The 16,253-nt window shown below is 39.9% G+C and overlaps 3 protein-coding genes across 3 annotated transcripts in view; 2 read left to right on the top strand and 1 right to left on the bottom strand.

Moving 5' to 3' along the window:
* LOC148103465 (Fc receptor-like protein 5) overlaps positions 1-16,253 on the top strand; it is a 72,984-nt gene that overhangs the window by 27,622 nt on the left and 29,109 nt on the right. The window lies entirely within an intron of this gene.
* Positions 1-16,253, top strand: part of LOC102797332 (V-set and immunoglobulin domain-containing protein 2-like) — a 53,078-nt gene that overhangs the window by 14,461 nt on the left and 22,364 nt on the right. The gene's annotated exons all lie outside the window — the stretch shown is intronic.
* On the bottom strand, positions 24-7,730 carry LOC102798710 (protein NLRC3-like). Its single transcript, XM_087838692.1, has 6 exons — positions 7,642-7,730; positions 7,456-7,557; positions 2,601-2,679; positions 2,260-2,461; positions 306-2,079; positions 24-210 (listed from the first exon to the last, which is right to left on the bottom strand). The coding sequence occupies exons 1-6, from the start codon at positions 7,728-7,730 to the stop codon at positions 24-26; spliced, it is 2,433 nt and encodes an 810-aa protein (XP_087694818.1).

The raw sequence follows: 16,253 nt of genomic DNA, 5'->3' as shown, positions 1-16,253 counted from the left end.
GAAATTATCTTATTGCTCATTTTCTAAAAGAATAAAAGCATAACTTGATCTGACCTGATAATTGTAGAGTTTGAACTCTTCAGCATATTTAGTCCTGTATCATTCAGGTTGTTGTTACTCAGGACCAGCTCTCTCAGGTTACAGGACGGGGAGCTGAGAGCTGAGGACAGAACTTCACAGCTTTTCTCTGAGAGGTTACAATCACGCAGTCTGAAAACACAATGACAGCAAACAAGAGAAAATTACTTTTTGTCACTTCTCAGCCCACAGGTAAGAAGCTTTCACTACAGTGACATATAGCTTACAGAGCTTTGTTGGAGGCTTTGACCACTGGCAGCAGCCGCAGAAAAGCCTCCTCTGAAGCTGAGTATTTCTCCAGGTCAAACACATCCAGATCGTTTTCTGATGACAGTAAGATGAAGGCCAGAGCTGACCACTGAGCAGGAGACAGTTTATCTGTGGAGAGACTTCCTGATTTCAGGGACTGCTGGATCTCCTCCACTAGAGAACGATCATTCAGTTCATTCAGACAGTGGAAGAGATTGATGCTTTTCTCTGCAGACAAATTCTCATTGATCTTCTTCTTGATGTACTGGACTGTTTTCTCATTGGTCTGTGAACTACTTCCTGTCTGTGTCACCAGACCTTGTATGAGAGTCTGATTGGTCTGCAGTGAAAGACCAAGGAGGAAGCGGAGGAACAAGTCCAGGTGTCCATTTGCACTCTGTAAGGCCTTGTTCACAGCACTCTGGTGGAGAGATGGTAGGTTTGGTTTACTTAAAGTTGGCCACCAGGAGGTTGTTTGTTCCAGCAGATTGAGTCCAGAGTTGATGAAGGACAGATGGACATGAAGAGCAGCCAGAAACTCCTGAACACTCAGATGGATGAAGCAGTACACCTTGTCCTGGTACAGTCCTCTCTCCTCTTTAAAGATCTGTGTGAACACTCCTGAGTACACTGAGGCTGCTCCGATATCGATGCCACTCTCTGTCAGGTCTGATTCATAGAAGATCAGGTTTCCTTTCTGCAGCTGATCAAAAGCCAGTTTTCCCAGAGACTCAATCATCTTCCTGCTCTCTAGACTCCAGTGTGTATCTGTCTCAGCTCCTTCATCATACTTGCCCTTCACTTTGGCCTGAACCACCAGGAAGTGGATGTACATGTCAGTCAGGGTCTTGGGCAGCAGATTCAGCACATCCTCCAGAACTGTAGCAGTGATCCAGCAGAAGACTGGGATGTGGCACATGATGTGGAGGCTTTGTGATGCCTTGATGTGGGAGATGATCCTGCTGGCCTGCTCCTTATCTCTGAATCTCTTCCTGAAGTACTCCTCCTTCTGTGGGTCAGTGAACCCACTGACCTCTGTCACCATATCAACACAGTCAGCAGGGATCTGATTGGCTGCTGCAGGTCGTGTGGTTATCCAGAGGCAAGCAGAGGGAAGCAGTTTCCCCCTGATGAGGTTTATCAGCAGCACATCCACTGAGGTGGACGTTGTAGGGTCAGTTAGGATTGTAGTGTTGGTGAAGTCCAGAGGAAGTCGACACTCATCCAGACCATCAAAGATGAACACAACCTGGAAGTCTTCAAAGCTGCAGATTCCTGCTTCTTTGGTTTCAGTAAAGAAGCGATGAACAAGTTCCACCAAGCTGAACGTTTCCTCTTTCAGCACATTCAGCTCTCTGAAAGTGAATGGAAATATGAACTGGATGTCCTGGTTGGCTTTTTCTTCAGCCCAGTCCAAGGTGTATTTCTGTGTTAAGACTGTTTTCCCAATGCCAGCCACTCCCTTTGTCAGCACTGTTCTGATTGGTTCAGCTCTTCCAGGTGAGGCTTTAAAGATGTCTTCTTGTTTGATTATCATTTCTGGTCTGTCTGGTTTCCTGGATGCTGCTTCAATCTGTCTGATCTCATGTTCATCATTGACCTCTGCAGTCGCTCCCTCTGTGATGTAGAGCTCTGTGTAGATCTGATTCAGAAGGGTTGGGTTTCCTGCTTTAGCGATCCCCTCAAACACACACTGGAACTTCTTCTTCAGAGTAGTTTTAAGTTTCTGTTGACCAATATCAGAAAGCTGTTCTGAATGGGAAGAAAAATAAAGAACAAAATGTATAATATAAATTCATGTTTTATCAAATGCCAATTCAATCTTAATTCACTAAAAAGTGAGTCATTGAACACATGTATCAGTCCTTCTGTTATGACATTACTCAATGTCCCATTTATTCAGCAGTTAAAATCCTTTAGAAATCCTCTTACTGCTCTGCAGACGGTCAGCCAGTTCCTCCTGCTTCATTCTCCTCATAAAGTCCAGTGTGATCTTAACAAATGCCTCTCTGCTGCTCCTCTGTTCATCATCCTTCCTCTGACTCTCTAAACATTCTGGGTAATCTGGACTCAGAACCTTTTGCATCTTTTTCAGCTCGTTCTTCACAAAAGTGATGATTTCGTTCTCCAGCACCTGGAACAGAATACTTTAAGAATGACCCAAACATCAGATCCATGTTGGACATACTGACAATCCACTGGTCTATAAAGAGCAGTATGGAGATGACTATGAACAGAATACATGTACAAGTAGTTGTTGTACATTTACAGACCATAAATATGGAGTCCAGGTGTGTTTGATGCTGCTGGGCAGACTGACCACTGGGAACCTCTGAGCTCTCCTGGTCCACTCTGTGGAGAAATCATGAAGAGTTAGATCACATTGATTCTGTTCACAGAAAGACACACAGAAATTAAAGTACACATAGATGCTTTGTGCAGTTGGTGTGCAGTGTATCCCATCAGTATACATAAAACAAGTCATCATTTTTCATTTTCATTAAGATTTCTGTGCATATTGATTTAGATTTTTTTTCCCATTTTATCATGATTCTAGTATTTTAACTTTAGGTTTGTTGTGTTTTTTAAATGTCTTGTTCATTTTTCTGTCCAATTTCTGTGTAGTTTTTGGTGTGTGATGAGGTTGCTTTGTTGGTGATGGTTTTCATTAAACTTAACTTCCTATTTTGAGGTAATTTCTTTCATGTTTAATCCATCAGTGCCCCCGTCTCAAATTTTTGTGTTAGTGTATTTGGTGTGCTCTGCTTTTATGTGGAACTCAGTTGTTTTTCTTCCTGGGTCAGTGAAAGGTTCTATAGGAGCCATTTTTGGGTTAATACCTTATGTGGCTGCTAGAGGTCACCTTTTTCTGTTTTGTCCATGTAAAGGTATTTAAGATAGACGCACGTAATCGGCGTCAGGTGTGTCATTAATTGTAAGAAGGCAAACAGTATGTGACCGCTGCGCTGTTATGTTAAGATGATATTGAAATAAAGACCAAAAAGGACAAGATAAGTACTGCTGGAGTTATTGGACTGTTTAATTAGTTTATACACACCAGTGACATCGCATCACCCTCATTAACGACCACCTCAGTGGCTTCAAGCGTAGGCTTAGCCTCTATAGGTTCTGTTATTTATTTCCTGTTTTACTTTGAAGGCTGGTTTTCTTTCATGTCTTGCTTTTACTTCCTCCTGTCATCAGCTGTCTGCCACTCACTGGTTGTTCCTGTTCCCTGTTAGTACACAGTTTACTTAAACTACAGTTCAATCTTGTACTGTTCATCATACTTCTCAATTTATGGATAAATCTTCACTTAAAAAAAACAACAGACAAAAATGAATTATTGTAGGATCTACCCTACAGTATAACGTGCATTGAGGTGACTGTTGTTGTGATTTGCCACTATATAAATAAAACTGAATTGAATTAAAAACACATATCACCTGTTATGAAAACTAGTTCTCTGTCTGGAAAAAAACATAAAATTCCAGCCAGACATCAAAGCAGCGCTCACGTGGAGTTACGCTCACAAAAGTATTTGTCCTCCCCCATCCAGCAACACCTGAAGAAACACTTGAGTGTAAGTTCCTCTCTACGCTGTGTTTGAAGCAAACCACAAAGGAGGCACCTGCTGGAGCAGCTGGAGTCCTACAGACACTCCACCTCTTCAATACAGAAACACGTCCTACAACATACATTCTTTACACTCTGACTGATGTGATTGTGGAAACACTCCAACACACACACACACACCGCTTCACATATGAACACAGAAATGAGTGTGAAAAAAAGCTGAGCTGACATTAAACATGATGGACAATTTATTCACAAACCCTGAGTCATAACAACATTTACACACACATTACCTCTCTGCAGGAGGAGAGAGGCCTGATTTCCATACTAAACAAAAATTTGTTTAATAATATAAGATTTTATGCAATATAGTAAGAGACAATTGGAAATTAAAAAGCAATAAGCAAATCTGGAACGGTAGTTACAGATGTTGGAGAAAAAAAAAAGCTGCAGCCGCTAAGGCAAGAGCAGAGGTTCTAGAAGCTGCTGCAGATGTTGAGCAACAAAAGGGAGAAAGCGTAAAAAGCTCAGTCCCATCACAAGTTGTCAGAAAGAAAACTATAAAGTATGTACAACATCAAACCCAGCTACGGTCACATCCGGCTGAAGATGGAACACCTCAAGTCAAACTGACAACAAAGGCGACTTTATTTACTCCAAGGAAATCTGGACTAACTTCCTCCCCACCTGTACTCACAAAAATCTACGTAGAGGAGAAAACTGTTGAGCCACCAAGTGACTATGTCAAACCAAACAGTTGGACTCACACCAAACTGCTTCCAGTGGTTCTCAAACTGAACTTCACTGGTACATGTCATTGCCTTCTTAATTCACCACATTCGTTCTCACTTATCAAGCAACTCATCAAATTATGCATGTAGGAGGTGGCATAAATGCAGAGAACCACGCACTCCAGAGGAGATGGATGCCTCCCAGTAACCTCGTTTTCCAGTCTGTTCAAAAGGACGCTTTTCCTGACGAATATGCCTCTCTCCAAGCTAATTAAACCACCCACAGCTCTAGCCCCATTATAGCCCTTGACCCCTATATGGTTAAAGGCCTCATCAAAGTTAGAGGTCACCTACAGCATGCTTCATTGGAGACAACATTAAAGAATCCAAAATTCTTCCAAGCATCACGTGTCAAAGTTGCTTGTCCTGCACTATCATGCTAAGAAGTGCATCAAGAAAGGCAGCTCACAAAAAGTGTGGTTACGCAAGCTCGACTGTGGATTGTAGGCTGCAAAAGACTGGTCCAATCCATTATCCACCGCTGTGTAACATGCAAGAAACTCAGAGGAAAACTAGAGACTCAAAAAATGTTAGATCTCCCGCTTGAAAGACTCGAAACATGCCCTCCATTTTTGTATGTTCGACCCATAGTCAGAGGTCACTCGATGCATATGCGGTGGTACAGCACAAAGTGAGATGTAGGTGATACTTTATATGTATGACTACAAGAGGTGTACACATAGATGTCATTTAATCTATGGACACTTGCAACTGCATAAATGCAATGGGCAGATTGTTCGCAATAAGAGGCCCAGCAAAACAAATGTGATCAGACAGGGGCACAAACTTCATTGCAGCAAGTGTGGAGCTTGGGATGTCAATTGTCTCCACGCCAGCGGTTGCAGATGGGAGTTCAACTACCCACATGCCTCCCACATGGGGGGTGTCTGGGAAAGGATGATTGGGTTAACTCAGCGAATATTGGATTCTACGTTCTTGTAAAACAAACACACCCACCTGACACATGAGGTGCTTTGTACCCTAATGGCCTAACAGACCCTTCCTCACCATTCCTGCTGTTTGATATTGACCCAAAATCAGCACGTTCCTTCTCTTGTGGAAAAGACTTGCTTAATAACCAATGGTAAACAAGTGCAGGCACTTGCCAATGGATTCTGGAGTCGCTGGAGAAAAAAAATATCTCAGCACCCTCCAATCAAGGGGCAAGTGGCATGAAACAAGCAATCTTCAGCCAGGAGACATTGTGTTGTTGGAACAAAATCAAGAACCCAGAAATGAATGGACAATAGGCATCATGACAGCCACCTTTCCAAGCAGCAACGGGAAAGTCAGAAAGGTCGAATTGCGGACATCATCCTAGGGAGTCTCAAAGACTTACTTCCCTTCCATTTCAGATGTTGTTATGCACTTAGAAACTGAAGTGACTGATAAAAAGTAGTAATGGCATCAGTGATGCCAGACAGGGCGTGTTCTGTCCCAAGTAAAAGGTTAAAAATGGCTCATAATAATTTAGTGATAAAAATGTCATATTTCATCTGCAATTATTTATGTTAAAAAAGAGAGTGATTTAGTTAAAAATATATATTTTTTTTCTATACAGTCAGCATCTGTATCTTATTTTGGAATCTGTGGTTGCAATGCAGCCTGGGAAGCAGAAGGCACAGTCAGTTGGAAAAAAACATTGTACATAAAACTTGACTATCCATGTTTAAACTTCACCTCCTGTGTTCTGAATCTTTACTTACACCTTCGAAAGCAATGGCTGTAAGTTTATTGAATCTTCTTGTTTGCTTTATATGTTTTTTAAGAGCAGATTTAGAGATTGTTTTGTGATGTCTTTGTACCAGGAATTTGCCGGTTTTGCTTGAAGCGCGGTTTATTAACACAGCATTGTTGCTAGTGATCTCAATTGCATATGAAAGGATTGCTAAAATGACTGTTTATCATTAGTATCAGCTAAGACTAGCTTTCATGCATGTTTTCTATCACACACGCCATTTATTTTGGTGTATTTATTTCAAAGAGCTAAAGCATATTTTATTTTCTTGTGTGTATTTTTATTTTCACTCTGTTTCATCGAGCTATTCAAGCCACAACTGTAAAGAATTGTAGTTTCCTGGCTCATGAAAATTGAGTTTGTCTTGCTGTTGACCTGCGTTAACATACACAATGTATCCAACACGTAGTGATAACAGTACAGAAACTATAAATACTCTTAGAGATTTATCACCATCTAAGAATCTGGATTTAGGAAAATTAGTTTAGTTAATCGTCATATTGTAACAGAACATGTCACTAGGTTTGTTGCTGCCAACAGATTTACATAAATGTATGTTAGCTAAGTACTAACAGAACCAATAACTAAGTGAAAAACAAATGAAAGTGGACAAATATATCGTTGTTTTTAACATAAAGTTATTGTTGCAGCCAGGGCCAGTAAAACAGTGATCCCCTTAGACTGGTTTGTAGTTTTGGTGTATATTCTTCTGAGTTATTAACTCTGTCACTATTTAGCAAAACTAAAGTAAAGCATGTTCATTAGCAGAAGCCAACCATCCAACTTTGGGATGTTACATTTGGGACAAGATGGCACTAAACATGCTCTAAAGCTAAAGAGTTAAATCTACCACTGTGTTTTAGAGCAGAGCTCCATGATGTATATTAGCCTTTATGCATGCAGTGTTTCATGTCCACTTAAAGAGAAAGTGTAAATGTGATTGAGGGAATGACTGCACTTTATATCCAACAACATCAGGCAGTGACATCTGCTCTCAAAGAGTTCATGTTACTAACAGCTCACCTCTCTGCAGCAGATGGAAGATGGACTTTAAAATTAATGGGTTCTACTTTGGACCAGTCACTCTTTAAGGACACACAGCTGGGTGGAGGTCCAGATTGGTTCCTGTGAATAATGATGGAGCAGTGATGTGAGTGCTGCGCTGTGACATGGAGAAGAGTCATGGACAGTTACAGATGGTCATCTCACCTCTGAGCTTTGGTCTGGCTCTCATGTTCCCCACACAGAGTGGTTTTAGAGGGAGGGACTCCCTCCTTTCTGTCCTCACACTGATCCATGCTTCTGAATTCACATCCACATCACACACACTTTCTACCTTCACCTGCAGAGAAAACAAATCATTCATGTGCACATCACCTGAAATCATACTTTCCATCATGTGTGCTGTCCAAATATCAGGAAATAGCAGATGCTAAGATTTTCATTTTAGTGTCTAATTATTGCTCGAGATCGTATCAAGACCCAATTTAGTCAACACCTGGGTCCTTTTACATCCTCAATAAAAGCCACTTCTCAGAATCTTAGGTAAATGTTTGACCAATCTGTCTTTTGAGCCTCATATAAAGCCTGTGACCCACTCCTACTTTTTTTATTTAAGAAATATTGCCAAACTTAGAACTATCGTCTCCAAAAGTGAACTGGAGATGCTTGTTCATGTCTCCATCTCCTTCTGGTTAAATTACTGTAAAGTACTCTTTTCTTATATGTCAAAGGCTTCCTTACATCACCTTCAAGCTGTCCAAAATGCCATAAATTCACTCATAAGTCCTTGCACTGGCTACTGGTTGGTTACAGATATCAGTATAAAATCCTCAGTTTTACGTTTATGTCTTTATGAGGTGAGGCACCCACTTACAGCATTGTCTGGAAGGAGGACAGGTAAGAAGAGTCCGATTTTTAGATAATTTTCTGTTTAACTTTGTGTCTTTAATCTTGACTCATTTCAATTTTTCACTGAGGAGATTCAGCTTTTACTTAAATAATAAAATGAATTTGTATCTTTCTCCAAATTAATTATTATCACTAATATTCCCTGAACAATACCTCACTGTTAAAATAAACATAACTTGGGACTGATACAAAAAGCTTGTTTTCATGGCCCTCATTCAAAGTGACTGTTTCTAAACTCTGAGGAGCAGTTGTCTGCCTGTTGAGACATGTCGCTGTTGTTCCTGAATGCAGAACAAGAAGGAACTTTCCACTCCAAGTTTTATATGACATGAACACAGAATGATGTGTCTGTGTTAATCTTTTACTTTTGAAATAAACTTTGAGACCCATGAACAGTGCAACACCCACGAATAAAGATCAGGAATTTAAAGGATTCAGAAAACTGTTGGTAAATGTTCTCTGAGCTGCTGTAGAAATATTTTAACTCACTGTGGAAACTCTGTTTAAAGTTAAAGTCCTGGTTTTAACCTTTTAAGCTTTTTGCTCAAGCTGTTGTACATAAATATTATTAAACTATAACAGTACTGTATATACAGTGATACCACCCAAAAATAAACCCACAGATAGATATATAACAGTTTTGTTCATTTTTCTGTCTCACAGCAGAATGTAGACATAATTAAAACATCTTTAACATCTGCACTTTAACCAAAACTATTTCTATTTTGTACAGATATAAGAGTAAAGTTTTAATTCAATATTAATATATAATAAAATACATATAAGACTTTTCTTTTTCTTTTTTTTGCAACAAGAAAAAGCTAAACTTTTTTTTAATGTCACAAATCAATGTCTGACGTCTACTATTAATACAAAAATGAGACTGATATGAAAGCATCTTTGCTGATATCCTAAATCGAAGCTGTCTGTTTTAAACAACGCTTTAAAAAGTCCTCTGCTCTCCCTCCTTGAGGATGAGAACTTTAAATTAACACATTGAAAGTAGATATGCATACTAAATGAAGGTAAATGTCTGCGGTGGCTGAAGTGTTATACATTTGTCATTTCTAATTAGCCTTTGTTTGTTTTTTCGTTTCATTTTTTGTTTTTTAATTCAGTTAGTTTCCAGAGTGAGATGGCTTCTTTCGGTTTAGATTTTATTTTTCATTTATTATGTAATTAGGGTGTATTTCAGAGGCTGGACTGATTTAGATTAATGCAGATTTTTATAATAAATACAGGCCTCTTTGAAAGCAGTGACTCACAGTCTTGGAGAAATCCAACACCTTAATAAATGTGTCTGTAAAAGAATGATAAGGCAAGTTTTTTTTTTATTTTTATCCTTTTTTCCCCTAATCAAACTAAAAACCATTAACAAGAAATTTGTTGTTAATGTTTTTCATTGATCCTTATTAATAATTTAGTTTTTCTGTATTTTGAGATCTAGTTTAGATCTAGTTTCAGTCAACTCTAAAAAACTAATTCTTCCTGTTGGGAGCGGAGCCAACAGTTAGTGGTGCATTATTTTTAAGACCGACATGTTAAGCCAATCTCTAGGACACATCTATACAAAATATTCGTTTACAAAATCTGCTCTCTATCTCGTGCTGTTGCTGTAACTATTAAACACAAAGCTCAGAGTTTCTCCAGCAGCTCTGTGGAGACATTCAGTGTGTTTAGTCTGATTCCCAGAGTCCGATCACGCACATCGATAAAATGGCGGACACACTATTCCTCGATAAAACATTACACACTGACTTAACAGACCGGACCGGAAATAAAAACACACACAGTTTGTTTTGTGGAGAAATCAAACATGAGCTGAACAAACAAAAGTTCCTAAAGACAAACTGTTAAATGAGGAAACAAAGCAAACTTACGGTTTCTTCAAACACACACAGCGAAAACAAGCTCCACTTCACACTAAACAAACACACAGGTGAGCTTCTTCCTGGAAGGAGGCGGGACTCCACCTGTAGCTTAGGGCAGGTGGGTGAAAGAGACAGATTTTCACAACAAGAGCACTTTGTTTTTAAATGACTGTAACGTCACACCATGTTTTTATTTTTATCTCGGAGCAGATTCAGGATTTATTAAAAGAATAAAACTTTTTATCAGCAATAATTATCAACACAATGATTAAAGTCATTTTACAAGACTCTAAAGCAGCAGAGATAAAGTTTTCACAGCCTGAGAGAAACATTTCGAGGATTTTAAAAGTTTCTGAATTAAATTCACTTCAGTTCATACATTTTTAGACTTTGAAATACTTTTTAATACTACAGCTGTTTTCTTCTCCCAAATCAGACATTTCTATCACAGCTTTTTCACACAGATGTAGGACAGTTCTATAGATCATGAAAAGGTGTCAAGATGAGCTGAATCCAGTGCTCAGTCCTGCGTGAACTTGTTCAAGTATACAGGTCCAGACTTGTTACTTGGTACTTAGAAAAAACTGAGCTGCTACTTGCGAGGATAGTAGGCGGGCCCAGGTACGTACGTTCTTTTAGAGCAGAGCTACAGATTAAAAACGCCCAAGGCGAAGCGGTCAAAATCTGGCTGTACTTCACAGCAAAATATGCAAACTCAGCAGCTGCAACAAGTGCTCAAAGTTAAAAAGGGGCACATTGAAAGGCTGAATAACAACAACACACATTCATCAAGAGTCTAATATGGCATCACATCATACTATATTGAGACGTTCTCACTCCCGAACCGTAACATCCCGATGTTTTGTCCCGCGGCGTCGTAATATGTTGACGATTTGTCACCCAGCAGAAAATGTTAGGCTTTGGGAGTGACAACGTGTTGCTATATCACTGTTGTCAGGTGGTGATAAGGCTGAACAATGGGCTGGTTTCAGTCATTATGCAAATGTACTGTTTATAAGATTTGGGGAAACCTGCAGTCAGCTGAGACTGAAGAAGTCACTTGGATGAGTGACGAAACGTTTCTCCCACAAAACGCTACGTCCAGATGAACAGAATCAACTTTTGGAGATTTACTTACCTGGAGGATTGAGAATGCATCAAGACATCCCCAGACTCTGGTTCTTCTACTGACGGTATATCAGACATGTGCAACTGTTGTAGAAATGAACTTTAAGTTTTAACCTCTCTGCTCTGTGTTGTTTTCTCTTTCAGACCAGAAAATCATCACACCTAAGTCTGGACAAGACATCACTCTGACATGTCGAGCTTCAAACAACAACATCATATTTGTAGAGTAGAGCAGAGCTGACCTGGGAGATATAAAAATGTGCTTGTTTACCGGGGTGGCCTCTTGATAACCAGCATCCATCTTTTAAGAACCGGGTGGATCTGCAGGACAGACAGATGAAGGATGGAGACGTGTCTTTGATTCTGAAGGATGTGACAACTTCTGATAGTGGAACATACGAGTGTCGAGTCTTCATAAAAGGAACAGACTCATGTGACCCCATCAGGATCATCACACTGAGTGTTGTTGATCCTCCAGGTGAGTGAGTAGAGTTGAGTGTGTGTGTGATCAGAGGTGAAGCTGCTTCCTGGTTGTTGATGTTTGTTTGTAAAGATGTTGTTGATGAGACTTTGTAGAAAGCAGCTGGTCTGAGTGATGTGATCAGAGTGCAGTAGATAATGTCTGACAGCAGTTTGAAGAGGAAATGGATTCTGTTCTGTTCTTCACTCATCACCTACCTGACAGCTGACACCTCACACCTGTTTCTCACCTGCAGGTCAGACAGGAGGAGACAAACAGGGTGGACCTGTTGGACTGATTGTTGGTCTGGTAGTTTCTGGACGATATGAGGACAGGCATCAGTCAGCTCTCAGTGATTTGAAGTTCCTGTTTTTGTTTGTTTATTTGCTTTGTGTGCATCAGTATTAGTTATTAGTTTGTTTTAGCTTCAAGGTTAGTCGCTCATCTCAGTGGAAGAGTTTATGTTCTTAAACAGTATTATTTACACTTTTGCCTTATTTATGTGTGGAACATTCAGGACTTCATCATTCAAACAAAGAAAAGTTACAAATCTGAGAATAAGATCAGTGATATTTAACAACAAAAACATTTAGTTTCATGTCACAAACATCTTCTTTGTCACTGATGTCGACAGAAATAAGTTTGTTCACAGTGATGAATTCAGCGTCGTCTCTGTCACAATATCAGAATCAGTGAGTTTGTCTCATCTTCAGGTTCAGCTGTTTGTGAGGTCAGACTCACAGACTGATCCTCATGTTTAGATGTTACACAATAATTACAGACACTGACTGACAACACAAACACAACACAAAGTGCTCAGGGTCCATTTATCAGCTAGAACTGAACGACTGAATAATCTGATATTATTATGAAACCAAAGAGAAACGTGTTACATGGAGCTGCAGAGTCACATGTTTCCTCTGATCTATGAAGCCTTAACTTGTTCCTCCATGAAGGAGACTCTTCAGTTTAAACACGTCAAGATTATTTATTATCGATTTTTATACCAGTTTGTTTACTGATAAAGTTTTACATGTGTTACTCTTCAGTGTTTGTTTTTGTTTGCTGTGGCTGTTAAAGTTTCCTGGCCTCCTGTTTAAATGTGTGCAGATTTGATCTCACCTTGAATGTAACAGTGTGAACATTTATACATTTAGCCTGATATTATTACAACCTGTGATCTGTGGAAGCTCAGTATCAGAGGTAGGAGATAAATAACAGAGCTGAAACCCTGGCAGTTCATGGGATATCAGTATAAGGCGTGTTACAGACTGTATACAGTTTTGTGTATTAGCTTCTTTGTGCCTGTTATATGAAACAAGCATGTTAAATTACTGCCTTGTTAATGAGAAGAGCTACAAGTTGATTTGTTCTTTTGAATTTTGAAGTGACATTCATATAGCTTCTGTGCTACTAAAGCCTGTTCTTGTATAATGTGTCTGCCAGACTGGAACATATTCTGTTCATATCCACATAATAAACATAATCTCTAAAAGATAAATAATTTTTTGTCTATGATTGTCTGCACACCACAGAGTTGAGGCATTAACCAAACATAGTTACAACATCACCACTAAACAGATCTGTAAACTGAGGCTGCTTCCACTGTGTGAAATGGATGGAAACAGGCATAAACGTAGACTCAAAATGAACAGACAGTTTCGTAAAGAACTCATGACTGTTGAGATGAAATTATTTGAAGTGCCTCAATGTTATGCTTTAGATGAACTAAAATGCCATATAACCATACAGTGTAGTATTAAGTGGACACAGCCCTGAGAGTAGGCAATGGCGCTTTACTAGTCCCTAAGGACCCCAAAGCGCTTCACACACACATTCACACACTGGTGATGGCAGCTACATGTAGCCACAGCCACCCTGGGGCGCACTGACAGAGGCGAGGCTGCCAGACACTGGTGGACCACCACCAGTAGGCAACGGGTGAAGTATCTTGCCCAAGGACACAACGACCGAGACTGTCCGAGCCGGGGCTCGAACCGGCAACCTTCCTATTACAAGACGAACTCCCAACTCTTGAGCCACGTTTGCCCAAGAAAGCTGTAGACTCTCGCTCACACTTGCCTGAGAAAAAGTAGATACACTCAAAAAAAGTGAAATTGGGTGAGTCAATCTGTCTTCATCCATCTTGAAGAAAATACTTTTTGAGCAAAGGTATCATCAGTTTGTCGATTCTTTTCAGTTCTATTTATTCACATTTTTGTTTAGTTCTTTAAATATGGCTCTTTATGCCACTCTAGCTAGCTAACACATTAGTGTAACAATTGAAGATATGTGTAGCTTATTTTAGAGTTTAGGAATGTGTTAGATAGGATGTAGAATTATTGTAGAAACACTGACACTGTATTTAGGAGTAGATTTCTAGGAGGCCCTCCCCCACTTTGAACTGTGAAAGTAAGACAAAGAGAAGTTAATGTTAATATTGAGTGGAAATTCCCCAGGGGATACCTGGGTGGGGGGTCTCAACGTTTGTAACTGGATAACTTTGGTCTGAAAGAGAGATGGACTTTTATGACCGGCAGGAAGTCACGTACTCAGAGACGCACACATCTTCAGAAGTTTTCTGATGACTCTGTGGTGGTTGGATGCATCAGCAGGGATGATGTGACAGAGTATCGGGCTGTGGTCGACTCCTTTGTCACGTGGTGTGAACAGAATCATCTGCAGCTCAATGGGGCAAAGACCAAGGAATTGATAGCGGACTTCAGCAAGACCAGGAAACACCTGTTTCAATCCAGGGGGTCAGTGTTGACATTGTGGAGGACTATAAATACCTCAGAGTACACATTGACAATAAACTGGACTGGGCTAAAAACACCACAGCACTTTACAGGAAGGGTCAGGATTGTCTCTATATTCTGAGGCGGCTGAGGTCCTTCAACATCTGCCAGAAAATTCTCAGGATTTTCTATGAGTCTGTTGTGGCCAGTGCGATCCTCTATGCTGTTGCATGCTGGGGGAGCAGATTGAGGGTTGCTGATACTAATAGACTCATTAAAGTGATCTGCAAGGCCAGTAATCTTCTGGGGATGGAGCTGGACTCCCTTAAGGTCCTGTTGGAGGGGCGGATGTTGTCCAAAATAAAGACAACGTTGGATAATTCCTCCCACCCACTCCATGACATGCTGGCAAACATTCAGTGAGAGACTGAAATTACCAAAAAGCACAACACAGGAACGACACAGGAAATCATTCTCATCAAAACACCTGGAGCTAAGGGGGCAAAACAATCGCATGAGTGCTGCTGTTTGAATGAGGAAGAATAAAGTAGTCGTGGTAAGCCAATCACATGACCACTTCAACATAATAAAGCAAAGAGGTGATACCAGTTATAGCAGTGTTTAAATTGTGTTGATAGGCCACGTAAAACCAGAGTCATGATAAACAATATATATGCGGTGTTTTTTCCTCAATAGTTTTGTCATGTTTACTGTCTAGGGACAGCGCAGCGAGCGCTCTCTGCTTATGAGCAAAAAAAAAACCCCCAAAAAAACAGGGGAAGTTTTAGGAGTGACGGCGAGAGAGAGAGAGAGAGAGAGAGCAGAAAAAGAGAGAGAAATAGAGAGTTTTGAGATGTGAGAGATTTGTGACGTTTAGCATGTTTGGAGTGTGTAGTTAGTGTGTTGTCTTGTGTAGTTAGTGTTGTGGATAGTTTTGTGTTGTGTGTCAGAACAATGAGGCGACGAAACAGGAGTGATACAGCTGCTGCTGTCAGACCTGCAGGGATCAGGCTGTGATGTTCTCCTTTTTTTGGAGTGGCACAAAACATTTGTGTGGCATCTTATTGAATGCAGAACAGCTGATTGTTCTGTAAATAGTTTGAAATGGTTATAAATAAAAGGGTAAAAGGTAAATGGATGCAAATAACTTTGTTGTTTGCAAAACTTGTGCATAGGATTTTACAATTGACAATTTATATTTGCATTTAAAGTTATGAAATATGATTCATTAAACATGTTTGTGGTTGTTACAGTAAAAAATACTTTTTCTACTCTGATTTTATGTTTTTTGTCTGATTTTAGATCAATTGTGTTAATACAGTATGTCAAATGAAAACATAACTGTAAATTCAATTACTAGAGTAAAAAGTTTAGAAGCAAAGACTGTGACAGTTTTGACAAAAATCTGGTTCAGATTTGCTGTACAGGAGCAGCTGGTATCTTATTTATTGATAACAAACTGTGGAAACATCATTGTACTGTATCCATGTTGTGTTTAAAGTCCAACATCTCCCTCTAGTGGTCATATATGAACATGTGTGAGGATGGTGTTAATGTAAAATGTGAATGATAGTGTTCCAGTCAGTCATCAGTGTGTCTCTGCACAGCTGTAATTAAAATGTGTTCAGAGGGCCTCAGTGTCTGAATGGTTCCAGTTCAGCTCCATAACAGCAGCGTCCCAGGTTTGATTCCTGTGTTTCAGCTCATATCTGC

The sequence above is a fragment of the Neolamprologus brichardi genome, chromosome 3, assembly GCF_056152115.1.
Source record: "Neolamprologus brichardi isolate AB-2024 chromosome 3, ASM5615211v1, whole genome shotgun sequence".
In the NCBI taxonomy this organism is placed as follows: Eukaryota; Metazoa; Chordata; class Actinopteri; order Cichliformes; family Cichlidae; genus Neolamprologus; species Neolamprologus brichardi.
Note: the sequence above shows the minus strand (reverse complement) of the source record. Positions and strands in the feature narration are given on the sequence as shown.